The sequence below is a fragment of the Pseudomyrmex gracilis genome, unplaced genomic scaffold (genome assembly GCF_002006095.1).
Source record: "Pseudomyrmex gracilis isolate BER0280 unplaced genomic scaffold, ASM200609v1 scaffold_4, whole genome shotgun sequence".
NCBI classification, from domain to species: Eukaryota; Metazoa; Arthropoda; class Insecta; order Hymenoptera; family Formicidae; genus Pseudomyrmex; species Pseudomyrmex gracilis.
The window spans coordinates 74,136-101,108 of record NW_018020588.1 but is presented as its reverse complement, the minus strand read 5'-3'; the positions used below and the strand labels follow the sequence as shown (position 1 = coordinate 101,108).

At 36.4% G+C, this 26,973-nt stretch overlaps 2 protein-coding genes across 4 annotated transcripts; both read left to right on the top strand.

Annotated features, from left to right (window-relative positions):
• Positions 1-15,446, top strand: LOC109857127 (espin). Of its 3 annotated transcripts, none has more exons than XM_020433163.1 (13): positions 1-585; positions 920-1,233; positions 5,380-5,508; positions 5,681-5,957; positions 7,251-7,443; positions 8,048-8,226; positions 8,594-8,666; positions 9,566-9,720; positions 11,007-11,259; positions 11,833-12,179; positions 12,549-12,724; positions 12,895-13,085; positions 13,815-15,446. In XM_020433163.1, the coding sequence occupies exons 2-13, from the start codon at positions 1,222-1,224 to the stop codon at positions 14,053-14,055; spliced, it is 2,226 nt and encodes a 741-aa protein (XP_020288752.1). In that variant the 5' UTR covers positions 1-585; positions 920-1,221; the 3' UTR covers positions 14,056-15,446. The 3 variants fall into 3 exon arrangements, with proteins under 3 accessions (XP_020288752.1, XP_020288744.1, XP_020288733.1); XM_020433155.1 differs by having other exon boundaries at positions 811-1,233; XM_020433144.1 differs by having other exon boundaries at positions 1-1,233.
• Positions 15,447-16,698: 1,252 nt separating this feature from the next.
• LOC109856619 (putative inorganic phosphate cotransporter) lies at positions 16,699-26,692 on the top strand. The gene is made up of 8 exons (XM_020432092.1): positions 16,699-17,255; positions 23,237-23,541; positions 23,924-24,169; positions 24,428-24,512; positions 24,719-24,936; positions 25,064-25,213; positions 25,299-25,431; positions 26,083-26,692. Exons 1-8 carry the CDS (start codon positions 17,231-17,233, stop codon positions 26,514-26,516), a joined length of 1,596 nt encoding a protein of 531 aa, XP_020287681.1. The 5' UTR covers positions 16,699-17,230; the 3' UTR covers positions 26,517-26,692.
• The last annotated feature ends 281 nt before the right edge of the window (positions 26,693-26,973 follow it).

Here is a 26,973-nt window from a genome sequence, read left to right as displayed (position 1 = left end):
ACCGGCTTCTCCGGGAGAGAGAGACTCGCGAGTTCGTTGGCCGACCGTCACCCGCGCGTGTTTCCCCGATCGCGCGATGATCGTTAGCTCGCTGTTCGTCGAAGGCGGGTGTGAATTCTGACAGCCTGTTCGCGAAAAGGGCAATCAGGGTGGTCGAGCAATTTCGGGTGCGGTTTGATTCGCTTTGCCACACCGAGTGAAGGAAAATCCGCGCCACATCGGGGAGATACCAGTACGAGAAATCGACCCGCGTCACCAGCCAGCCGGGCAGGTGCTAACTCGCGCGTGACTCCGGTGTTAGCTCCGGAGTTATAGTCGCGCGCCCGCTCACGCTGACCGGACGTGTTTGCCGAGCTGGCCAAAGTTAGTGAGAAACAGCACCGTGTGACAGTAGAAACTTTCAGAAGTTTTGAAAATTTAATTCCGAATCACACAATCTCAAAGACCGGATCCTCGCTGGAAATATTAAAAGAAATTGAAAATTTACTTGAGGAAGAAAGTTGGAAACGCGCGTTTTTGTAGAAGCTCGTGAATATTTTTTGTAAACTAATTGGAAGGATAGCCCTGCAAAGTTTTCTTAAAAGCGTGAGTAAGATTAAAAGTGACTTCGTAAGCTTGGCAAATTTTCATTTGGATACTTAAAAAAAATTAGGTGTTACTTCTCAGAAGATACTGAATATTTTTGTTTGAAGAAAAAACTAATGTAAAATTATAGTGATGACACATACATATATATATATATATATACACACACTTGAAAAATTTCTGTACATATATTGAGATGTTGAGAGCGCATTTCGTTTTGTTTAGAAATTTTAAAAACTTAAAGAACACAGGATTGAAAGTGATTACTAAATAAATAATTCTAAGAGAAGAATTTTTTGAGAGAGAATTCTTTTAAGATTTGTCGACGTTAAAGAATTTTGAAAATTTATCTGGAGCGCGAGAGGAAGATCGAGACCAACGAAGAGCGGAAGTACCGTTGTCTCCGGTTGTTCTGGGGACTTGCGGATGAACGGCCTTGACGGCGCGAGTCTGGTTTGAACTGGGACAGCGGAGCGTGCGTTCCGATAGATGGACGGGAAGATTCAGCAAAGTGTTTTTCTTCTTCTTCTTCTTCTTCTTCTTCCTCCTCTACTGGATCGAACTTCCTCAAGCAACGAACGAGCGACCTGGGATTTTTGATTTCCAGCATTACGCAGCGGTGAAATCCGGTTTTGCATGGGTGTATATGTAAGTGAACCGTAATCCACAAGTACCGTAATGTCGTGAGCATTATCTCCCGAGAGGCAACGTTTGGCGTTGATGAAACTTTCTTCATGGTCTGATACAATTTCGAAATAACACATGCTACATATCTGATTATTTTACGCTAAACAAACTTATGTAAATGAAAATATTTTGTAGAATAATGTTTTTTATTTGTGTTTTTTATGTTTTTTTGCTAAATATAGTTTTTAGATTTAATTATTTAAATAAATACCGACGCAAAAAGATCAATTAACAAAATTTATATACTTCCGAGTTTGGAACTTGAAATTTGAGCTCTAACGCTCTGACGTCAAATCTTTAAAAAAAAAAACGCGAAAATCAGGCGTAAAATCAACTCGTTGTAACGGATAACCACATTTTCTATCCGTGCAATCCGGTTTTGTGTGCAAATCTATTAGCTGCCACTTTTCACTTGTAACGAGCGGCGCGAATGTTCATGCGCGTAATAGGAATTACTTCGACGCAATTGATTCGCGCGTTAGAAGTTAAAATAAAAATACTATAAAGTTTACATACAAAATCGTTACAGTCTATACGAATAATAAACTTTTTGTGTGATATATGTGATTAATGTAATTTAATTCAAATACTTTGACACGCACATATATTTTTCCTTGCAAACTTAATCGACATATGCGATTTAGATTTTTGCCGATATTAATTTTACTCAAAGCTTAGACAGTTCTATATTGTGAAATTTTCTGTGAGAAAAAAATCTACTGCGTGTCAAGCACTTTTCTGCGTTGCAAACCGTTTGAAGTATCTGAAAATTATTTTTGACGAATCGTATGTGTGTGTAAGTGAGCAGCAAATCTTGTTGTCAAAGAGTTATCTTTATAAAAAGCGCAGTCACATGATTTTTTTTGCTGTCACGTTTGACTGATTAGCACTATGTCATGTATTATTCATTTGTCGTGAATGAAATTGGAATCGCGCGGCCTTGCGCGGGTCAGTTCATGTCGAGACTCCGATCTATCTTGTCGCTTTTAAACGCGTCAAATGAATTACGTCTGCCACGATAAGAAAGACTACGATGCACTTTATGACCGATAAAGCGACGAAGGTCAATGCAGTTTCGTGGAGTCGTACGTATTCGCGCTGTGTTTAATAAACAAAGAGTAATAAACATATTGCGAGTCAAAAGATAACGTACGATACAGAGACAAATATTATTGTTATTATTTGAGTAAATAACAACTGCTATTTTTTACACACACAGAATTATTCTTTTTATTATTTTTATTTTACTTGTCTTACGTTTCTATGAAGAAGACTGCATGCGAATGCAGTCATATCGGAGTTTTTATTGTTACATTTTCAAGTGAAATTAAAAGAGTGAAGGTTTTGTCGACTTTCTCAAGACCCGATACGTTTGATTCAGTGCGTGTCTAAAAATCAGCGATCCGTCAATAAAAAGGTAACAACTATAAATTTCGTGGCTTTCTATCGTTCGTCATCGCAATCGTACAAACTTATCCTATTTCTCTATCGACAATTTACGGTACATATGGAAAACAACATATGGATAAGAAAACTGCCGTTTAGTCGTAAGAGCAAGAAACGCGTCAAAAACGTTACCGGCAATTACGATGAGCAATGAACCAACTATTAAAACAGCACTCCAACCGCAACTTAACTGACGTCGAGAGGAGATCTTCGCGTGACCGCACGTCAATATATGAGGGATTTATTACCGCAATTTTCTGACATCTTATTACTCTAATGATGAAGCAAAGATATTCGCGAGAGAGTTCAAATTTCTTATTTCATACGCGCGATTGAAATTGTTATTTTTAGATCTTTCTCCTAAAAAAAATTTCCGCATTGCGCGTGCAAATAAATTTATTTTTTTTTTTTTCATCTGACGTCCTTCACCCGGTTAGGCGAAAAGCGTGTCGTTGGCGCGTAACGCAACGGGAAACGCTACGTTACGGGGAAAGGACTCGCGTGGACGAACAGTTTTTCCTGGATAGCGCTCATCACGAACTGACGACAGTCGCGCGATTATTTGTCACAGTTTCTGTCGTAGCAAACATTTTCATTATTTTTGCACAGATGGAAATTTTCTCTCGTCTCGCGAAACGGCTTGTTCGAGAAACCGTACGCGAACGTGTAACAAGCTGTGTGATAAATAACAATATTCACATTTTAAAAAGCCAATTAAGAAAATGCAAAGCTAAATAATTAGATTAAATATTAAAAAAAAAAAAACAAATCTTATCCACTCTCTTTTAAAAGAGAATTTTTGAAATCAAATTTCGAATACAAGTACATTTGTATGATTGACGGGAATTGGTAAGATCTCACAAGTGGCTGATTAATCCGCTTTTAGAGATCTCGTACGAAAACGATTTTCTCTTCTCGGATCAGAGAAATTAGAATATACAGTTCAATCGGAAATTAGAATATACGGTCATCTAAAGATCACTTTCTCGCGTCGCTAAGCAAATAATATAAGATTTGTCATATTTATCTCAACGCCGTAGAAATGGATTTCGTCTTACGCGATCGCGCGCTCTTCTTATTCGTTTCCGTCTTTCGTCACGCGACCTAATTACACCACAAGTTAAGCACATCGTGTATAATTTACATAACAACGTAAGTACAGTAGATAAGTATCCGCAACGTTAGGAGAAATGTTTGGCAAAAAAAATTGACTCAAAGAGAAATTAATATCTTGAGTATTTTTTTTCTTTTTTATATAAATTCATATCCCTATGTATGCACATAATAAAAGCAATTTAATATAATATGCAAATAATGTAAAAACAAAAAATATTTTCATTCTTTTATCATTGTAACGATAATTAATCACGAAATACCGGAACAAAATGAGAAAATAAATTACTCGTCTAATAGATATTTTACTTAGTTTGTCATAAATATAATTACAAAAAATAAATCAATATTACGATTACGAAGTAAATTATGTGCCTCGCACTAAAAAATGTTTTAGAACATATATATATCTAGTTTCGATATCATCGGCTTACAATCAACGAACTCTCGCGGCATATCGACACGCAGGTTTCACCTCGATGAAACGAGAGCGACTGGGAAACGGCTCTGCGCGATATACACGGAATCGCGCGGAAAGGGAGTTATGAGCTCGGCGGCTTACGGTATCTAATTAGCGCGTCAGTGGAGCTGCTGGTTTAACGAAACGCCATAAAGTACTTAATCCGGCTCGCTGCCCGGCGATGTACGAGAGTAAAATTGTTTTCCGCGAGAATCCCGCATAAATCCTATTTCGTTTTTTTTTTCTTTTGTTCTTCATTGATTGAGGTGGCGACGTTCGTTGGTGTTTCGCGCAAATCGTTGCGATCGATCCGCGCTGCTTGATTTTTGTCACGTTGTAACAAATTATGGAAGTAGATAACATGTTTTTTTTTTTATGGATATTACATCGCAGTAATTAATTTACGTTTTCTTTTCGCAACCAATCTATATCAAGCATATCGCTTCTATAAAATCATAGCGTGTATTGAGACGCTCATATTGTTGCATGTTTTTTTTTTTAAATTTCAGCGAAGCAACAAATCGTCCGTCTTGACTCGATGTGAAAATCACATAGGAATATTAATTGCGCGATTCTACTTTTCTCCTTATTATGAACCACTTGCATATGCAAGGTCTCTCCAAGTAATTGCATTCTCTCGGAACAATACATGTGTAGCGACGTTCTCGCGACGCTCGCCGAATCATCGGCGTTTTTCTCTGTCTCTCTCTCTCTCTCTCTTTTCAGAGTAAACTTTTTCGTTGAACACGAACGGGGTCAGTCTCAGACTTTTGCGCAATTGCAGGTAATTGCTATTAAGCAACGGAGATTATCGCGAGTCCGCGAGTATAGTTCGACAGATGCAATCGATTACGGTGCATCGAAGAAACGAAAGAAAAAAAACCGAGAGAACAGAGAGAGAAAGGAGAGAGGAGATTAGATTTGCTATTGGTCATTGCAATGAGGAAGAGGCGATCACTTCCGCGACAAGTTTCGCGGCTGGATTGCAATCATTTCGATTTAATGGATTTGCAGCTAACGTTGTTCGTCTTAGACGAACGGTTCTAATCGGTTTTAATCGTTTTATCTCTGTTTGTATCGATATACAGCAGGAGACTGGTAAGTCACTTCCTCCTAATGTCATCCCGAAGATGGCCAGGGAACGCGCGGGGTCGGACTACTCGGGCCACATGAGCGACTCCACTACATGCAGCTGCGTCGCAAGTTCTATCGAGAAGGTGAGTTTAAAATTCTCATGTATCAGATACTTTTCACGATAAATCTTATTTTTAAGTTTAGAACTGTGTATCAAATGTATTTCTTTTCGTTTCAAGATTAAGAATTAGTTACGTATATATCAATTTCGAGAGAAGCAATATTAATACGAATTCTTACGTATTCACGTTGCAGTGCTCGTTGCGAGGCTGCGGCATGTTCCAGGAGCCGTTCTTTCTGCATCCACCAGGCTCCCGTCCGCGGGACGGTATCTACATAAATCCTATGAGCGCTTATATCGGCGAATCGCCGAAGCCCAAGGACACGACCGAGTCCTTCTACCTGCACAGCCCGCACGACCTCGTCTACACCAGAATTACGCGGCTATTTGGCGACGCGGAGAAGCCGCGAAACGGCATCGCGGCGGAGCAGCAGCGTCACGTGGCTGAGAGGAAAGACGAGACTCTGACTGGTAAAGTAGCACGTCCCAGATACTTCATTGCTATAACGCCGTGTTGCGATACACGCGGTGTTCGGAAAACATTTCAGACGTCCGTCGTCCGTCGAAAGTGAAGCGACTTTGGCAATTAATGACACATAATCAGTTAATGAGACAAAATATGTGTGAAAATTACGTTGTTATTAATTTACAAAAATGAAAACGGGTAAAACAAGAACAATCATTCTCAACGGAATTTTATCTGAAAGAAAATTATTCTATGATATTAAACACGAGTTCTAAGATATTGAAACAATATATGACGTAATTCGAGTTTAAGAAAACGTCAGTTCTGTCAGTTGAATTATTTGCAGATAAAAAATTCTGACACACTGTGTGTGTGTGTGTTATTGTCGGTTCTCGACAACTGGTTCCGAAGAACGACCTCGATTCACATTCGATGTGTTCGGCATTGCCGATCTTTCTATCTTTTCTTCGCTCATTCTTCGATACAGGATCCAATCGATCGAGATAAAGCCGAGAACAGAATCGTCGGAGTTTACACTTCTCGCAAAAAATCAATTGTTACAATAATATATTTGTTAATTGATGTTGAATTTCTCAACAAGTAAAATATTTCCACTCGCAAATCAGTTGATGAAATGCGAAAATCATCGGTAATTACGTTTTACGAAGATACTTACGAAGCACTTAAATCACAATTATCCTTTTCATTCGCTTTACTGTGCGAACGTAAAAATTTGATCGTCATTTTTACGAGTGACATATGAGTAACGTGTACGTGTAAAATTTTGAAGAGTTGCTCCTTTTCGGAAGAGAAAAAGAAAAAGAGAAAGATTACTTGGGCAATGTTGAAGACGCAAAAAAAAACTTACGTACAGCGCGAACTACACGCGAAACCAGGTTAAAGACTCGCGCGCGATTTACCGCGGATACCGTTAAGCCGTTACAGAGAAGCGGCTTTTAATGAGATAAGAATAACAAGAAACACGATCGAAACGAATTTGTTGTGGCAAATTGTGTCGTTAGCATCGTGCAATATGTACAATCATTACGTAAGAACCTCGGAACTAAATTGACAAAATTCAATTTACACAAAATTCAATTTCTTAAAAATTAAAATCGTACAAATGATCAAACTTGCACTTGTTGTCGATTAAGCAAAAATTTTAATAGCCATATAAATTACGTAAAAATTATTTTTTTCGAGAACTCGTAGAACATATCTTTTTTCTCTTTGTAATAAAAAGCATTGTTTTCTCGCGCGCGATGCGTATATTCCGAGCGAAGCTCTTTGGCTTTTAGTGAAAGTGGACGTGCACATCAACAACGGTGGATACGTCGGCCGACCGCATGCTGGCAACGGACACGCGGCCCGCTCCGAGATCGCGAGGGAGTCTTCGGAGCACGCTTACGAGCAGATCTGCGTGAGGCAGGAGGAGACGGGTAGCGTGAGCTCGTCGTCGCGCAAAAAGACCGATAATGCCTCCGACAGCAGGTAAGACGATATAAATACAATCGGCAAAAGTGAGATCGATGAAAACATTGATTTACTTCTTGTCTTGTCCGCTCTCATCAAATTGAGAAAATTCATATAATTTCTCCTCTTTAATTATACTATGTATAAAAATACTTTTCTAAAATTTGCACGAACAAAGACAGCTTATACGCGCGTGTAGATTGGTATTTCATTTCTATAACAAAGCAAATAATTTTTATATCAACCCAATTAGATGTTAATTAATGTTGTTTGATGTCACGATTCGCGTGCACGGGCGTAACAAGCTTGAGTGAGAATGGTAACTTGATGAGCGCAGCACAACAAATATTAGACACTATAAATCAAGTACAAATAATTCTGATGCAATATATCAACATGTTCGAAATGACGAGCTGCGATCGTCGTATCGACGTTATAGTCTTGAAGAAATGGTTGTTTGCGAACGACGCGTTCGTGCGAACGGACATCGGTGGTATTGCAATTTTCTGTGTCTATTTATCATCCAGACAAACAGCCGCGGGTAGATCAAACTTAATTCCCAACGATCTCTATCGTCGCTCGAGTTGACAAAAGGTCAACAGATCGTTTTTTGACGTTTTAGTCGTTCCCGAAAAACTGACAGGCGATACAGTCGGTCCAGCAGCGCCAGCGAGTCCTCGAACATGAGCAGCGAGATTCACGGCCTCTCCTCGACGACGTCTACCCCATCGTTGTCGCGGCACAGCAGCAACGAGCGCATTAACAAGTCAGGGATTAAAGTGAACGCGGAAGCCATCCACGGTACGTAAATATTTAAGAGGAAACTCACGAGATGATTGTGACATCCATTTGCAATGATAACGAATTTAAGAAACACGTGGATGTGAATTTAAATTTCGAGTAGATACGCTTTGATTGCGACAATGCGAAGTGAAAGATAACGCGTGACAATTATTTATCATATTTTTAAACAGGCAGTCTTGAGATCGCTAATTTAAATCTCGTAATATATGTAAAACGGTATTAATTGTATAGAATATTATTTCGATGTGAATATATATCGTATAATTTTTTTTGTAAACAACAATAAACATTACCGTCACTCTGCAAACTTTGAAATCTATCTTGATAACGCGAAAAAACCGTATAATTCCGTTTTGACTCGCAGAGAGGAAGGACTTGTCCGGCGCACACGTGGAAAGTGAAAAGGAGATCCGTACAAGCGGCAACGGCGGACCTAGGTAAGTAGGGCGGATCGATACCGGATCGCGAGAGACTTTATTTGCCGTCGCAAATAAAGAGAAAGAGAAACGAAAGATCGATCGAAAGTCGATCGAGCCGTTCGCTAATAGCTCGCTTTAGCGTGATCCGATTCGCTTCGCTCCTTTCCGCCATCGGGTATGCTTGTCCGTTTTGCTTCGAAATATCGAGATAGGCTTTTATTAAAAGGATGAACATTTTCTTGTCCGTTTCCGGTCGTTAGTAAACCCACAAAACGAATGTGGATAATCGCGACGGCGGCGACCCAAATCGAGCGATTTGCCTGAACGAGCAAGCGGATTATTAAAGTCGATTAAGCTTGAATAAACCACCCTTCTTTTCAAATAAAGAAATTGGTTTCGAAGCGAAATAGACATACTTCCTTCATTCTTTCGCTCAGTATAAGTCCATTGTTGTCTCATTTATCTTCATTCATTATCGCTATCTGTTGTTAGAGATTTATATCAATTACTTTAATTGAAAGAAAAGAGTTACCTTCAACAATTATCTTTACAAAGAATTGCTATTACTAGTAATCGCATTGTTTCTTTTGTTCTGTCAGATTTTTACTGTCGCCACCTATTACTTAAATGTTACTATCAATTACCATAATAACACTGCCTTCACTTGTCGTCGTAAAAATGACAAAACTTCCTTTCACCAATTGTTCAGATCTTTCATGTGATATTATATTTAGTTTCCTAACTAACAAAAAAAACCAAAGATAATCTGACACATTGAATTTGTAAGCAATATTATTATTATCGTACTGTCCGCGATAATATTTTAATTTGCTAATATATTTTTTCTTCTCTACTAATTATTCAAATAATAATTCTTACGAGCGTTACATCAGAATCGAGATTTCTGTTTTCTCTAGTCTCTCAAAACCACCGCCACCGCCGCCGCCACCACCACCAGACGACGATGTGGTAGTCGTTCTAGTAAATGCCAAGCCAAATGTGGAAATCGCGGCAATCGACAAGAAGGATGCGCGAGGAAGCGGTCAGGACGGCGGAAGGAGCGAATCCTCCGGTAAGAAATCCCGCTTTTCGAAATGTCCTCGACGTCACTTCATTCCCCTGCAAATAATCGCGAGAGAGCGTGAAAGTTGCAATTCAACTTTAAAACACGCATGCACGCGCATTCGCCTGACATTTCCTTCTCGTGTTTCATTTAAAATTAAAACGCTCACCTATCGACAGAATATCGGTTTCGAAAGATCGATAAATTATTCGCCGAATTTTCGATTGAAGTTTTGCAATAATAATAATATTTCTTTACAGAAATTAAACAGAGGTAAATTAAAAACTCTAAAGTTAAAAACTCTCTAACTCTAATTTTATCTTATTTATAACAATCGCGAAACGGATTTTCGCGCAGTTTCAAGCAAAAAGAAAGCGCTCAGTCTCACCGAAATCTCGTCTCGAGAAATCGCGTCGCGTATGAATGATCTTTACAACTTCCGGTCAGACTCGAACATGGTATAATCCTTCCTCAATATTAAAAATTTTACTTTTAATGAATCGATTTTCTCAAAAGATTCCGCACTACGCTCGCGAAATGCACCGCGGAAGTTTTTTCTCTTTGGTTAATTATCTCCGTTAATTATAGTTGTTTCTCGCTTCGAGCGAGAAAGAAGCTCAACTCGAGAAATTCATTGACAAATTTATTCAGATCTGTCAGAAAACGCAACAATTCCGTTGTAAAACCAAGCCGTAATCCATGTTGCCGTGTTTTTTTTATTGCCTCATTAATTGTCCGATTATATATATATATATATGCTTATATTTTTCGGCGCGTTCTCTTCCTTAAATTATACAATAAATATTACACGATAAATCTACGATGTATCGCCGCGATGCGGTTCGCCATCAATTATAGTTGAATTGACAATGACGATTACAGTTAGAATCGTGCGAATTAATTCACAGATAATCTGCACCGCGCAGGCCTAATTAGACCGACTCGTCTCTCGTTTCGATCCGACAACGGGCCCCGCCGATCTCGATTTGGGCTGCATGCGCGTACTTTGGTGTTTAATTAAATTGTTAGCGGATCGTGCTCACAGCGGAGGTAGCCTCACTTACTAGACCATGGCGCGCACCGGGCATATAATATACTTACCTAGATTTCACTTGCCCGTCGGTAACGACCATCATCCAAGTGCTGGAGAATATAACGAGAACCCTCTCTCACCTTATTGCTTCCTCCTTCCTCCGGCTCTTTTACTTTACCCTACCTCTCTGCTTCTTTCTCTATTGCGCTGTACGTTTTTTTTTATCTTCTCTCTTTCTCTAACGTCAACGGTCTCGGAACAGCGACCAACAAGTCCGACGTATCATCCTCCGGCGAGCATCAGCAGCAGCCGGAAGTGTCGCCTCCCGCCAGTGCACCGGCGGACGTGGACGAAATTAAATCGAGTCAGACGTCCCACCTGGTAAACAGGCACATGGTGCTGCCGTTCATACCGCCCAAGTTCGCCAACGCGGACTCCAACACCTTGCTTAAGCCTTCCGAATACTTGAAGAGTATCTGCAAGACGTCGTCCAAGAACAGTCTGTCAAAGGCGAGGTCAGTGATTCTTTCTGTTTCGTATTACGGTGTGCTTATCCCTGACTATCGCCTCGCGCGTGAGTCCCGTCGAGTGTAAAATAATCGCAGCTGTCAGTATAATGCGAGCGATATAGCGTTGGCAAACTATTTTCGCTTGTTTAAGCAAACTAAAATATTTCAAAGTGGCAAATTTAATAATTTACACTTAGTGCGCTTCAGGAAATATAAACAAAAAGAAGATAAGATATGAGAATTGTGCTGTGTGCTCTGTTCTTTTTAGTTGCTTTGAACTAGTGATCAAGGTGAGTCAAGTGTGTTCCATATTCTTCGTGGGAAGAATCAACTGAAGACAATCTTTTTAGCTATTATTTATCAAAATTTCACGTCACACGTGTTTAATTTTCTGACGTAGCGCACGAATAAATTCGAAATAACTCGCGCTCTAACAATTTTTCTACACAAATAAAACACAGATTCAAAGAAATCTTCAGAATTTATCTTATTCAAATATGATAAATTTACGTTTCTCTGAACGTAGAGCCATTTTCGAATTTTGTGCTCGCGTGACGATGCAAAAAATCGCACTCGCAGGTCAGTGGACAACTTGGACATCCAGGGTCGGAATACGGAGCAGGGCGAAGAGGAAGAAGCAAACGAAGAAGGAGAAGAAAGAGCGCGAAGAAACAGCGAGGAGGCCACAGGATCTTCTACGGGTCCTCCGCCACCACCTCTATCACCTCTGCAGCAACGCGCACGGGGAACCGGCAATCAAGGTACTAATACAGGAAACGAAACCGAAAACTTCAAGATCCCGCAACCCTTAGCAACGATCAGCATCCAGGATCTCACAAGCATTCAGTTACGACGAACCAGCACGAAGATGAACGCCACGAAGACGTTCTCCGCTCCACCTCCTCGCAGCGTGTCCATGACTAACGGTAAGTGTTAGCGAGCGACACACATACACACATAATTTAACGCCTTTGCGAACACGCTAGGATTCATATTCCAAGTTGTTGCCGTTCTGAAGAAACGAAAAAAAAAATATATAGTGCGATATTTTCTTTATATAAAAATAAAATAATTTTTTTTATAACATGTAAATGCAACATAAAAATTTGCGATAAAAATTTGTGAAATTGTTTTTATATATAATTACACTTTGCTACAAAGTTAAAATATATTATACATGAATATGCGCACGTATATATATATATTTTTTTTTTATATACACACACATATGCACATATGTGTGTCGGATAAAAGTAAAGAGATAAATTTTTACACGTAAAATTGTTTAATCTCAGTTTCAGAGCCGTTCTTCGTGCAAAAAACGGATTTGATCGCCGAATTAAAGCGCACGAAGGATATACCTGGCATCAAGAAACTGAAGGTGGAAAGAGCACAGGTCGAAAAGACTCAGGAGCAGAATCTTATGTCAGAAATTAATAAAGCGTTCAGCGTTACGAATTTTGTTGATCAAGTAAGCATTTTTATATTCTTTTCCGAAACACATTATAACGCAAAATATGTATGACTATTTAATTCTTCGATTATTGCTGAGTTTCTTTGTGAAAACTTGTACGTCTGTGATTTTCCAATATTTTTATATATATTATATTTATTATTTATATAATATTTATTTTTATGTAGATTCCGGAAAAAGACAGCTCAGGAAACGTGATACCAATTTGGAAGAGGCAGATGCTGGCCCGAAAAGCCGCGGAACGAGCGAAGAAGGAGCTTGAGGAACAAATAGCGCGAGAGAACGAAGAGAGGCGGCAGAAAGCGATTCCACCGTGGAAGCGACAACTTCTTGCCAAGAAGGATAACGAGGAAAAGAGGTAGGAGATACTTCGCATGTAGCAAGGAGGCTAAGTACTCGAATTATCGCGAGTATTACAATTGCTTCTTGTTGCAATTGACTTCAAGCTCTTCCGCTCTATCTAACGCGCCGTGTGATATTACATATACGTAAATTAAAAGATTGGTCCGTCAAACTTGATAATTCTTTTCCATTGTTTTTAAGTGAAGAGAAACACACGTGACATCAGAATGCCTTGAATTTCTATTTTTGTTTTTCCGTTATGTTAATTACAAATTATTTGCATTAATTACAAATTTATAAGTAAGTATTTAAAAAGTTACAGTCGATAGGTGAGTTATTACGGTGAATGTGCAAACACATTTATTTTTAACATGTAAATTATTGAGTTAAATATAAACCTATATATATTAATACAAAATATATTAGGTCATTAAATATGAAACTTGACAAATACATATACATATGTACAAACAATCCAAATGTAAAATGTGAGATGCAAACAACTCACATAAATAAACTTAAATAAATTAATTTGATACCTAATTCGTTTTATTCTCTTTCTATGAAAACTTCTATTGCAAAAAAGGCCATTTTGGCCAGAAATCAAACTCTCGCATTCCATGCAGATGCCAATTCGGCTATCAGGATATTAAAAAAAATTTATGATTCTTTACTTGTTTGTTATACGTTAATGTGCAAATTTTTGCGTGTAATAAGCGTTGCGTCGTAATCGATGTAATTTCAGATTAAATCAGACATCAACTTCCGTATCAGTAAGTTTGTCAACGCCTAAGTTGGAGATAACGACTCCGAATTCAAAGAGAGACGTCTCACCGGTGGCGTCGTGTATCACGAAGAAGGAAGAGAAACCCGAAACCGACGAGAAGCGAGACGATCTCGCCAAAGACGACTCCGATGACGGTCAAATTATACCTTGGCGGGCACAATTAAGAAAGACCAACAGCAAGCTCAATATCCTCGATTAATCATTAATATATATCGTGTCTTTTTTTTTTTTTTTTATTTTATTGAAAAGATACGCGCGTGATGTGTAAAAGTAAACTGCGTTTAATATAGTTGCTAAACACACGGGTTTATGTATTTATGTGATCATTCCGAAGTTAATGGAACTTATGCAATATAAAAAAATGAAGAGGAAGAAAGTATCTTTTTTTATTTAAGATATAAACGTATATGAGATGATTCACGCAAAATTACTTAAATACAAAGCATTGTTTAATACTCTCTTTTGATACACGTACTCGATATAAAATACTCTAAAATAAATAGAGAAATTAAACGGATATTTTTTTATATTACGTGTTTTCTTATACCATTGCAAAATGTCCTCACAAGTATCGTCGTAATAATTTAAATATATTCATTTTCTAAGATAACTATAAAAGATAGAAGAGTGAATAGATATACTCTACTAAAAAGTTGTGAGACGCAGGAAAGTGGATCACGCACAAATAGCTCGCTAGTGTTTCCTATAATTGGATGGAAAGTAATTTTCAAAAGCGTGTGTGTGTGTGTGTGTGTGTGAAATGTGTAATGCAAGAATTTTGCGAGGAGCGCAACTCATCATTTTTAAAGAGAAGCGGTGATAACAACTACTTTGTATAACTGCGTAAAGTTGTTACGTCTTGAAGCATGTAAAACAAACCAAATGCGATGTATGTACATACGAAATAAGTCTTATATGTTATTCCGTTTGCATTATACAATATAAAAAATAAATATATAATAATATACAATTTGAGGTATAATTTTGTCCGACCGTCACTTTTTCAAATCTGTCGTTATAATGTTAACTTTATTTTATTTTTTTTTTTCTTATTTTTTATATCAGATGGTTCGCGCAAAATTACTAAATACAAAGCATTGTTCAATACACTCTTTTAATACGTACTCGATATAAAATACTCTAAAATAAAGAGAGAAATTAAACGAATAATTTTTATATTACGTTTTTTTTTTATATTATTGCAAAATGTTCTCACAAGTATTGTCGTAATATTTCAAATATATTTATTTTCTAAGATAAAAGATAGAAGAGTGAATAGATAACTAAAAGGTTCGTGAGACCCAGGGAAGTGGATTACGCACAAATAGCTCGCTAGTGTTTCCTATGATGGAAATTTTTATTGATGGAAAATAATTTTCAAAAGCGTGTGTGTGTGTGTGGAATGTGCAATAAGAATTTTGCGAGGAGCGCATTTTTAAAGATAAGCGATGATAACAACTACTTTGTATAACTGCGTAAAAGTTGTTACGTCTTGAAGCATGTAAAACAAACCAAATGCGATGTATGTACATATGAAATAAGTCTTATATGGTATTCCGTTTGCATTATAATATAAAATATAAATATAATAATATAAAATTTGTGGTATACTTTTGTCGGACCATCACTTTTTCAAATCTGTCGTTATAATGTTAACTTTATTTTATTTTATTTTTTTATTTTTTATTCAATAGAAATACATATCATTTGAAAGTTTTTCATTATTATTAAAAAAAAGCGATATACAGAGAAATTTATTAAGAAATATGATTGAAAAAACTTAATCGCGAACTTTAGACCCTACAATTAATCGCGTCAAATAGAACATTAGCAACGTGCTAAACATGGCTGGTAGGAACCAATTACACTCATTAGAACGCAAAAGCAACAGATCAGAGGAGCAATATTCTGACGTTGATTAATCGCTACAACGTCACGATAACACCGGACGCGTTACATGTCGCTCAGACAACAATTATCTTAAGCTATTTTACGAAATGACGGAGCAGAGAATGATTACGCGAACGTGGAATTATACTAACCCCTTCTGTGGTATCGTCAGACGCGTTCACATGGAATTATCCGTAACAATTGATATGATATTCATTTGCTCTATATGTTCACTAATTAACAGCTTCTTAAATTTCATACAATCACGGCTATTGTCTCGTTGTATTATAGTAATTCAGTTAGATTAATAATAAAATTAAACAATTATTATAAATTAATTTTTTAAGAAAGAAAGAGAGAAAGAGAGAGAGAGAAAGTCAAATACAAAAACTTATGATAATTTGAGTTTAATAAATAAAGAATACTTGAAATTTTCTTAGAAATTGAAGAGATTTCTTCCCTCTTACATAATTAGTAGAAGAAAAGACAAAAATTATTAACTATTTCGATCAAAGCGATTATATTGCAAAAACAACTTCGCGTTGCGTGCTTAAACTGGAAAAAAGAACTTTCAAAGATGCCTTGTGTGTGTGTGTGTCTATATCTATATATATAAAAGTTAATTATTTTATATATATAAAAGTTAATTATTCTGATGCATAAATATTACTAAATACCGTTACCGAGTGGTAGCACATTTCTCGAAACAACAAGACATTTGGAAATTCTTCCCCTATCCGATCGATAGACAGATGATAGAGGGTAGAGGAAAAGCCGGTCACATTGATGGTGGGAGCGTCTTCTCTCCTTGATCACGGTCGAACAAAGCGCGTCATTGTACACACACAGCTTGTGACGTGCGTGGCCGTGCCCCTCTTTCTCTCCCTCTTTCCCGCTACCATCTCGTTCCTCCGTCACACGCAGGCCTTCGTTACGACACTCGTAGAACGTTACGGCGGAACGAAGCGAAACGTGAAGCGGGAGAACGGCGCAGCCCGCGGAAGACGGCGGTGGCGCAACGCTGACTCTATTGACGTGACTCCGTTTCGTCGTCTCTTCGTAGTTTTCATCTTTGGAGCAGCGCCGGTCAGCGCCGCGATTCGCCGCTAAAATTTTTGGCAACCTTTAGAACAAACATTTTAGAACTCGGCAAGCGAGTGAGCGAGTTGTGACGCTGACAAAAACGAAGAAGAGCGCAAGTTCTTCAGAACATCTCCCGGGGTTGAAAACTATTCGTGTCGAGAGAAGTATCTATCGAATAATTTTTTACATGTGAAAGTGAAAAAAAAATTAAAATTGTAAAAGAATATCGATAATAATAATTTTGTGCAAGTCTATATACTGTATAGGGAGTAATAAAGAAGTGTAATTGAAGTTAATTTTCAAAGAAGTGTGTAACATTGAAGGACAAGAGAACCGGTTGAGGTTCTTGCGCGCTCTTGTAGTGAGTGTGCCTGGCTTGTGATCATCGTATCATCAGCGGGATGGCGTCCAATCGTAGCGTGCTAGGTAAGTTGATTAATGATTCAAATATACCTATGTTAGATAAAAAACAAAATATATATTGAAATGATAATTTAAGTATTCTTATTTATACAAATTGGTTTGAAATGTGTGACAATAGGCAAGTCACACTGATATTCACACATCTGATATTCGATTTATAAAATACAAAACATTCGTATATACAGTTGTAGTTGTTGAATTTAGCGTCATTTGGTATAAGAATTTACCAAAAGGTCACATATCTGACTTAACAATCGCGTTTACTTCATACTTCTCATGTTTTGTTTGTCTCGTCTAGTATCCTTCACAATTGTAATGATGTGTGTACGTGTTTAACTTCTTTCGGGTTTCTTGCTAATATGAATAACAGTGAATATAAGTAAGCTCATTAGTTTCCTGATAATATATTTAAACTGTATGTGCGTAAATGTTTTGTAATACTACATAATTTATTTTGCACATTCTTTGTTTATCGTTAGAGTCATTTCTAACAATCTGTAAGAATACAACGCACGTACAACGTCTAATTTTTTACTTTATGTTTGTAAAAAAATTTTTTTTTATTTCTGCGAAACCTATTTTTTTAGAGAATAAATTTACAAAAACAAAGAAAATAGACTTAGCAAATAAAATTTGATTTACGCGCACATCTAAAAACCGACGGTAATAAATGCGGTTTCCTGCTGAAACCTTAATATATTCTTCATTATGGGAAGAGACACAGTGATAAATTAAGAACGCAACTGCACAGTTTAACGAGCCGGCTCTGCAAATTAAAGTAATAAAAATCACCAGCTTCCTGTAAACCATCTTATTTCATGCATTGTAGTTTCTGAAACATTAGCTCGGCAAGTAAGCTCCATTTTAACATAGAACGCATTACCGAACATGTACGCACATAAAAAAAAATATTTTCTTGTCATTTTTGTGAAAATGTGAACTATGTAAATATATTTTACTATCTATACTTATTTTTTTCAATATAACTATATTACGTGTAAAATAACAATCATTTGAAACATTGAATGTTGATTTCTATAACTTAATATTAATTTTGCAATAATAACGATGTCGTAAATTGCTGGCAAGCTGTCGTACAAACACTATATACAATAATAAGCCAGTGGCATTTATTCTTTTGAAGGATGAAACTTAACAACAACAACAATGTGAGACTACTATCTATGTTTCGAATACTTACTTAATCCTCGTATAATATAAGAGGAAAGAAAAACTAGCGCATAAATTTATAAAACTGAAGTATATATATATAAGCGTAGTTGGTTGAAAATTTTCTGAACTCTTTGATCCAAAGAAAAGAATAAATTCATATTTTACTTGTTCATAGTCCACGACGCATAAGCCTCTAATCTCTGGCCAATCGGACGACGTAAATTCATACGCGGCAAAGTTCGTAGATAATACATTAGCATCGTTGAACTCGCGTCGTGACCTGCATCGACACTTCTGAACATTAAAAATGCTAGTCATCAAACTCGGTTCCGAAGAGTACACGAATACGCTATTTTCGTGACTCTCGCGAGAACGACAAGATATACACTAAAGTATAAATAGCCCGCAAGAAAATGTGCACGAGTTCTGGGTGAAGGTCATGATAGCGCTTAATCTATTCTCGCTCTAACATAAAAGGAATAAAGAAATTCCATAGAAAAAGTGAAAGTGTTCAATTGTTAACTGCATGCGTTTTATTACGTTGCTTATAGGGTGGAGCAAAGCTAGTTGGGCCATTTTGTATTTAAACTATTGTACATCTTTACATAAGTATGAAAGACTAGTAAGAATTTTGTTTAAAAAGATAATATTTATCTAGCTCAAGAAGTAAAAACTCACAAATTCTTAAAATATTGCGTACATAAGTAAAACTATATGTTGAAAGAAAAAAAGTCAAAGAGAGAGAAAGAGAGAGAGAGTGATCCAACAAGCCTCATAGACCTATGGAATATGTTCAGTTATCTCAAGAGATAAGTTAAGATAAAAATCAATTCAATTGTCTAATAAAGATTATGTATTATTTAATAATAAATTAGATGTATTAATCTAATCTATTTATTATATGCACAATGCTGTAAACAACAGAACTAAAACCGAAAAGGCAATCTCTACAATCAGAAACAAATGAACTTTCACATGTGACCATGACTAGCCCCATATCGATGGTGGCTGAAATATTTTTTCATAACTAAAAACTTGTAAATAAAATAGCAATATGAACATTAAAGTTAAAAAATACACCAATGACTTATGTTAAAAAAATGTTCCTAGTTTTTATTAATTATTATTAATTTTATTACTTATTGCCACGTAAACAAAAAAACAGACATCTAATAATTTTACTTTTGGTTCAGAAAAACAAAAAATCGCTCATGTTCGTTCATTGACAGTCGGACGGCGTATGTAGTCTTCGTCTTCGCGCTTTCTTACGCAAGCATCAACATTTTGGTTATTGAGATATTTGCAAGTTCCAACTCTTGCCCCAATTAGCCTTGCTCTATCTTATTTCGAAAATTTACATCGACGACATTTTCATCAAATAAATCAGACGCTATTCGTCAATTGCTAATCAAAAAATATTTTTATACATTTTAACGCAATAATTGAGTACATACATACACTTATGAAGTGAATTAAATCAAACTGCAGATTGTAAAAGTATATTACGACTTGGTTCCGGTAATGCAAAATTAAACGAATTAAATTGCCTATATCTTTTCGTTATGTATTACAATTTGTCTTAAAAATTAAGATTAATTAATCTACTCGAATAAATTAGAAACTGTAATTGACTTTGATTAACAGACTTTACCGATATCTAACCCTAATATCTCTTGGTCTTCAATTAAGTTTTATGTGTCAGAAATTATGGCGCTTATTACATTTATTATCATATAAAGCGAACATATTCACAATCGGCACAAATTTAAAATACTAGAAACACTAACCCTTGAATATGTAATAAGCCAACTCTCAATTGCTGCGCGATTGGGGAGCGTAATAGTCGCAATAGCAGTTAAGTGGATAGCACGACATGTGAACTCAACCGACTCTCGATTTGCAAGTGCCTTTATTACCAACCAAGATTGGACTTTTAAATAGACACTCCTCTCTCTCTCTCTCTCTTTTTCTCTCTCTCTCAAATCATCCGAATTGCATCTACGATCTCATTCAACGCAATCCAATGTACGCAAATAGCGTAACCAATATTCTATATACTAAACTATCGAACAGCAAACAGTTAATGCGTAACAATTTCTCTACTTCAACTACTTAAGAATTACAAATATAATATTTTCATCAGTCCACATAAAACTGAACAGAGTTAAAGAGCGAATGTATTTGATTATAAGAGCAAAATAATGATAATCAACCAATGGTTTTTAACTGATTTTGTTATTACCGTCACGGATCAGTAACGATGTTTTTTCGTACAATGAGTAAAACGAAGCACGGTGTGTAATGTAATACATTATCAACGAAAGTAAAGTTTCTTCCGGGACTGTAATCACAAAATTTTAAGTTACGCGATTATCTAAGTATATTCTATAGCTAAAGAGATTATCCAGTTAATACAGCAAAGAAAGAAGATTAAGAATAAACTATTACGATAATAAACTCGTAATTAAAAATGCACACGACACGTAAATGTTTAAAATAAATAAAACTTACTTTACTTGAGCACTTTTTTTTTTTTAAATTACCTGTATACACACAGATTTAATTAATGTTGCGTTTATCTTTCAAATGCACTGATTGTCTTTATCAATTTCGAATAGAATCAGCAATAAGAATAATCAGTAATAACAATAAAAATATGATAAAAACATTTCGCAGAATTACGAAAGATACAACGCAACTATAATCAGTATTCAACTGAGATTTGCTGAAATCGGATGATTTGCATACTATTGTTTTATGGTAAGAATCTACCTGCATACGATTTTATTCGACCTTCTGCACGGTCGCGGTTACGTCAGATACAGTGGTTTCAGCCGGATTTTACATCGACATTAGCTTTACATACACACCGGTGTCATGATTGTGTGTTTAATTCTTAAATTGTAGTTGTCGAGTTTTTATTGCACGCCGCATTTATAAGTTTTTAAGAAATCTTTAATCCGCGCGCGAATTAATAATCGTTAACTTTCGTCGCGGAAGAAGAGAACACGTGTATAATCTCTGATTATGCAACGTCACTCAACTTATTTGTCGCTGTTCGGTGTTGTAACAATTAGATGCATTAAACACAAAGATGCTTAGCTAAGCAAATTGACGCACAAAGCGATGACTCTTAAACTCTATATTTTTATAACAATTTGTTATCATTTCTCGTTACTCATTTTCACTTAACATTCTGTCGAATTGAAGTCCAATTTGTGTATTAAAATTAACTTGTAATCACAATATTATATCATTATTATTATTATATCGTATTATTATATTATATTTTATAAACTTGTAATTATTATTGTATAATTATACATATGTATATATATAATTTTATGCATATTTATATATATATATATCTGCTTTATTTTTTGCAACAAACAATTCGATTTCTTGTACACGTCTAATTGTGATTATTCAATTCCATAATAGTTTTTCAGAAAAAATTCAGAAAGAGATTTATACGTTCCACAGGGGATCTGTGTATAAAACATTAGTTTGATTATACTTTTGTGATAAGCAATCTAGCGATAAATTAATCGGTCGGCTTTGCGAATATCATAGGTATTGTACAAGCTCGTTGCAAGGTGAACGATGCAAAGCAATTTAACATCGAACGGACTGTTAATATCAGAGCGACGTACAAAGAGAAATATGTTATCGTTTGTGTTGCAATTAAGCCAGCTTCGTCACGCGCGGGCTTCTCTCAGTCCATTGACGCAATATTTTTGAAGAACTTGGAGCTTTCGCTGTTCACGTGTTCTTTCTCTCACATTTGATAAAAGAAAATTTGGCCTGTTTGCGCCATTCTTGAAATAATTTTGGCGATCTGCCAATGGCAATGAGGAAGCTGACGACCGCTGGCTCATGGTCGAGGCCCGCTACTTATACATTATATATGTATACAAGTCATTAAAGCGGCATATATGAATATATGTCGTAAATTGACAATTGCGATGTCTCTAATAAATTTTTATTCCGCATATCTACATAATTCGCCGTTAGCAAACGGTCTTATATCTTTATTTGCACGAAAATTCGAAACTTTGGTGTAACAAGTGGTGTTCGATGATACAAAGTTTAAACTCGGTACGATATTTTGCTCACCAGTATCCGGGATTTCAAATGATGACCTCGCAGATGAGTCGCAGTTGTGATAACGCGACATAATAGACCGAAATACATGATCGCGTGAATCACGTGGTTATGTTATATAAAAATTGTTTATAGTACTTGAGACATGTGTGACGCAGAAACATTCTCGTCATTGTAACGTACACATTTAACTTTCTGGTTCCGAACAAACATTTGCTTCATCAATAATAATCTTATATTAGAAATCCTGAAATCGAACAATGCAGTGACAACGTGTGTACATATTGAAGTAACGTCATTTGCGTAAACGCGAGACCCATGCGAAATAAATTAATCAATAAATCAATTAATTAATAAATCAATTTTTCTGTATCTCCCGATAAAACCAAATCGTTATTTGAAATTTTTGTACATATTTTCATTCAGAAAACAACATCCTGAAAATTTTTAACTAAAACATTTATTTCAAAAATATATTATAACATAGAAAAGAAATATGTTCTAAAAGAAAATTATTCCATTATTTTTTATTTTTTTACTTCTTAAAAATGTTAAATGTTTTAAAATCAGTAAATTTCTTTTGAGTAACAATTATCATAATTTGTTTGATAAATTCTAGTAATATCGATTCGATATAATTTTACGTCCGCTTTGCTGCGCTGATTCCGCGAGCCGCGAGAGACGAATAATCGCAACTATGCTTTCAGATCGTCTGTCATGCAGACAGGTACTGAACATCATGGTCATTCTCGGATTCATGCTAAATTACATGCTGCGTGTGAATCTCACCATAGCGATCGTTTCGATGGTACTGCCGAGCAACAGCAGCGGTCAGCATTTGCATTCCAACGAATCAACGTCGGGGTCGGACGAATGCGTGTCCTGGTCAGCGACGAACGATCTCACCCCGATTGACGATGCTAGAACTTCGGCAATCGGTGTCGACGCCAATAGAGTCAACGAGACGAACAACAGCACGACGTTCCTGCTATCGTTTTCACAACGACACTGGGTTCGTTCAGACGTGTAAAGCGCCAAAATTGCGTTGTTAACAACCCCCAATAATCGCCCGCATATTGAACGTATCGTGCGAATAGTTCTCATTTAGACACTCAGCGCTTTCTATTTTTTCTCGTCTGAAATCATCACGCGAAAAATCACAATACTAGATTTATTTGTATTTTTATTTTGTTTTATTTTTATTTTGTTTGTTTTCCTACGAATATGTAATGAGACACGCAAATTTTGAAGATCTCGATTATATCTATCGAAATTGACTCACATGTGGCTTTTTGTGTCAATTTAAATGTTTCTTCTTTCGCAAGTTGGATTAATACTTAACACTCGATTTTTTTTCTATCTACTTTTTTCTAATCTTCAATTTGTTACCTCAGGAAGAGCGGGAACAGACCAAGTATCCGTGGAACGAGTACGAAGTTAATCTAATCCTCGGTAGTTTCTTTTGGGGCTACATCTGCACCGAATTGCCGGGCGGCCGACTCGCTGAAGTCATCGGCACCAAGCGAGTTTTCGGTTACAGCATGCTTGTATCGAGCCTCATTACTTTACTGACACCGCTAGCGGCCACTTTCGGTTACACTGCAGTCGCCGCGTTGAGAATCGTATTGGGATTCATGCTGGTACGTTAAATGAATTTTTTTTAATTTTGACACTTTATGTCAAATGTTACGCGTACGCAAGCTTCGTGAGAATGATGATTATCGAGCGACTCGTGAAATTCTGATGTATCTGAATCTATCGAGTGTGTCTCATTCTCTGTATGTACAGTCAATTCAGTTATACTTTCGCCATCGAGTTTCACGCACGATCATGCACGAAACGATCAAAACACAATTACTATGACAATCTCTCAAGAATCGATTCATCCCGCAAATCAGGGTGCCACCTGGCCTGCCATCCAGCCAATGACTGCTCGATGGATTCCACCGATGGAGCGTAGCAAGTTCGTCTCTAACATGATGGGTAAATTTTTCATTAACTAATCCGCCAGTATATATGTAAAGTCCGAGCGTAGTAAGGTCAAGTGTTTTTTTCTGTTCGAGAAATTTTGTGCGAAACGCGCGCGAAATGTAGTATACACGTAGGATATTAAACGCGGTTGCTGTACGGATCGCGGATGCGCGGTCTGCGATCAATCGCCTAGCTATAAATCACATCGTTATTTGCAGCCTCGTCGCTTGGTGCCGCGATAACCATGCCGATATGCGGCTTCCTCATCGCCTCGCTCGGATGGGAATCGGTATTCTATGTAACTGGCGCGATCGGCATTATGTGGAGCGTGGCATGGTTTATGCTGGTGTTTGATTCGCCGTCACAACATCCGCGCATCAGCATGGAAGAGAGACGCTACATCGAGAACTCGATTGGCACGACTTCCACCACCAAGGTAATATAATATTTTTTGCACGTAATTAGATGATTGATTGATAAATTTAAAGAAAATTTATAATTGAGAATTAATTTGAGAGAATTTATAATTTGAAAAATATTGATTTGAACTTTTCATATTGCAGCATCTGCCAGTACCTTGGCGTTCGGTTATCACCTCGAGGCCTGTTTGGGCCATTGTGGTAACGCATGCGTGCAGCGTCTTTGGTTACTTCACTGTAGTGAATCAACTACCGACTTACATGAAATATATCTTGCACTTTAATATTAAAGAAGTATGTATTATGTTATCTATAAAGTATGTTATCTATAAAACATTAGAATATTTTGACATTATAGTAAATATGCGAATATTTTTAGAACGGCCTTTTGTCTTCGCTACCTTATCTTGGCAAGTACATCTTTGCGTTATCAATGTCTATTTTAGCCGATTACCTGCGTCGCACGAATAAATTGTCCGTTACTGCAATTCGTAAAATTTTCACGACGTTCGGTAAGTTAAAAACATTTCGAGTTGTAATGTATTTCTTGTTTAAAATAACAATTTTTAATGACTCAAGTTTTTGGTATAAATATCATAGGTATCACCATTGGCAATTAAAAGCTAAATACGACTGTTAGTATATGAAATTGTGTTTTATTTTTATGATTTGAGTCTTTTTTCATAAGATCACTTTTTGCCAAATTATATTACTTATACGTCTTAACTCGTCTTCAGGATGGCAAAGTTGGTAAACAATGTGTAATACAATTTCAAAATTTTTGAAAACTAACTTCTAGCAAAAAAGAATATAAAATATCGCAAATTGACTTTATCATCGACATTGAAAAGGATCTAAAATTATTTGTCATTTAAACAAAAAACTAAAAAGTAATTTCACACACCAACAATCGCTCGGCTCAGCTGCCACTGTTATATCTATGATGTGTCTTGTTTAGTTTAAAGGCTCATCAATTTTTATTGTGATATAAACTTTATGTAAAAATTTTATTTTTTGTGTGAAATTTTATTTACAAATATCTATATATTCGTACAGTTGTTTATAAATTACACTTTTATAAAGTAACTAACTCTAAATCAAATTTAGTTTTCTCAATAATTCGCATAAGATCTGTGAACAATTTTCAAATTTTAATTTTCCAGCTGTTCTAACTCCCAGTGCTCTCATGGTGGTCCAAGCGTTTTACGGCTGCAATCGCGCGGCATCGGTCGCGATATTCACTGTTGCACTGACGATAAACGGCGGTGTGACTGCCGGTTATCTAGGAAACGGGCTCGATATCGCACCTAATTTTTCCGGGACTATATTTGGCATCGCCAACACATTCAGTTCGATAGGTGGTTTTCTGAGTAGCTTTATGGTAGGCACCATCACCTACCAGAATCAGACTTATAAGCAATGGACTATTGTTTTCTGGACTCTGGCGGCTACCTATTGTACTGGCGCACTTACGTTTGCCATTTTCGGCACGGGCGAATTGCAAAAGTGGAACAACCCGCCTACCAGCAAGACAAAAGTAAACGACATGGAAGACGGCGCCGAATCGGTTGCTCTCAAAACTAAAATGACTTCGTAGTGTTTTCAAGAAGAACACTTCAGACTGTCAACGTATATGAAATAACTGTTAATGATAAAGATGTCACTTTATCGCAACATGAAATATTCCAACGGGACAGTATTCGTTTTTCTTTCCGAATTAACAATTTTGATTGAGCCACTTTTTATTTTGACGAGTTCACAAAATATTTTAATTGTTTACTATTTAGTAAATTTTTTCGCTTAGAGAAATGGAACATATTTTTTTAATTTTTACGCACATACACAAAAACAACATGTAATTTATTTCTCATAATTCTCATTTCATAAATAGCACATATAAAAACTTTCTAAAACAAAGAAAACAAATACTTTTTTATATACGTTATCATCGAATTTAAGTACGTTCAATTTTGCCAAATTTATTTGACGATAACATAGAACGATTGACTATGTTCTTAGAATCATATTGTCTTTTTACCATTAAGAAAGACAAC

What these genes read in the sequence shown, in the direction of transcription:
- LOC109857127 (XM_020433163.1), top strand. An exon ending in AGCGGCAACGGCGGACCTAG is followed by an intron (nt 8,667 to 9,565) that starts GTAAGTAGGGCG and finishes TGTTTTCTCTAG; the next exon opens with TCTCTCAAAACCACCGCCAC. An exon ending in AACAGTCTGTCAAAGGCGAG is followed by an intron (nt 11,260 to 11,832) that starts GTCAGTGATTCT and finishes TCGCACTCGCAG; the next exon opens with GTCAGTGGACAACTTGGACA.
- LOC109856619 (XM_020432092.1), top strand. Translation starts at nt 17,231, where the DNA reads ATGGCGTCCAATCGTAGCGTGCTAG. An exon ending in GTTCGTCTCTAACATGATGG is followed by an intron (nt 24,513 to 24,718) that starts GTAAATTTTTCA and finishes CGTTATTTGCAG; the next exon opens with CCTCGTCGCTTGGTGCCGCG. An exon ending in TAAAATTTTCACGACGTTCG is followed by an intron (nt 25,432 to 26,082) that starts GTAAGTTAAAAA and finishes TTAATTTTCCAG; the next exon opens with CTGTTCTAACTCCCAGTGCT.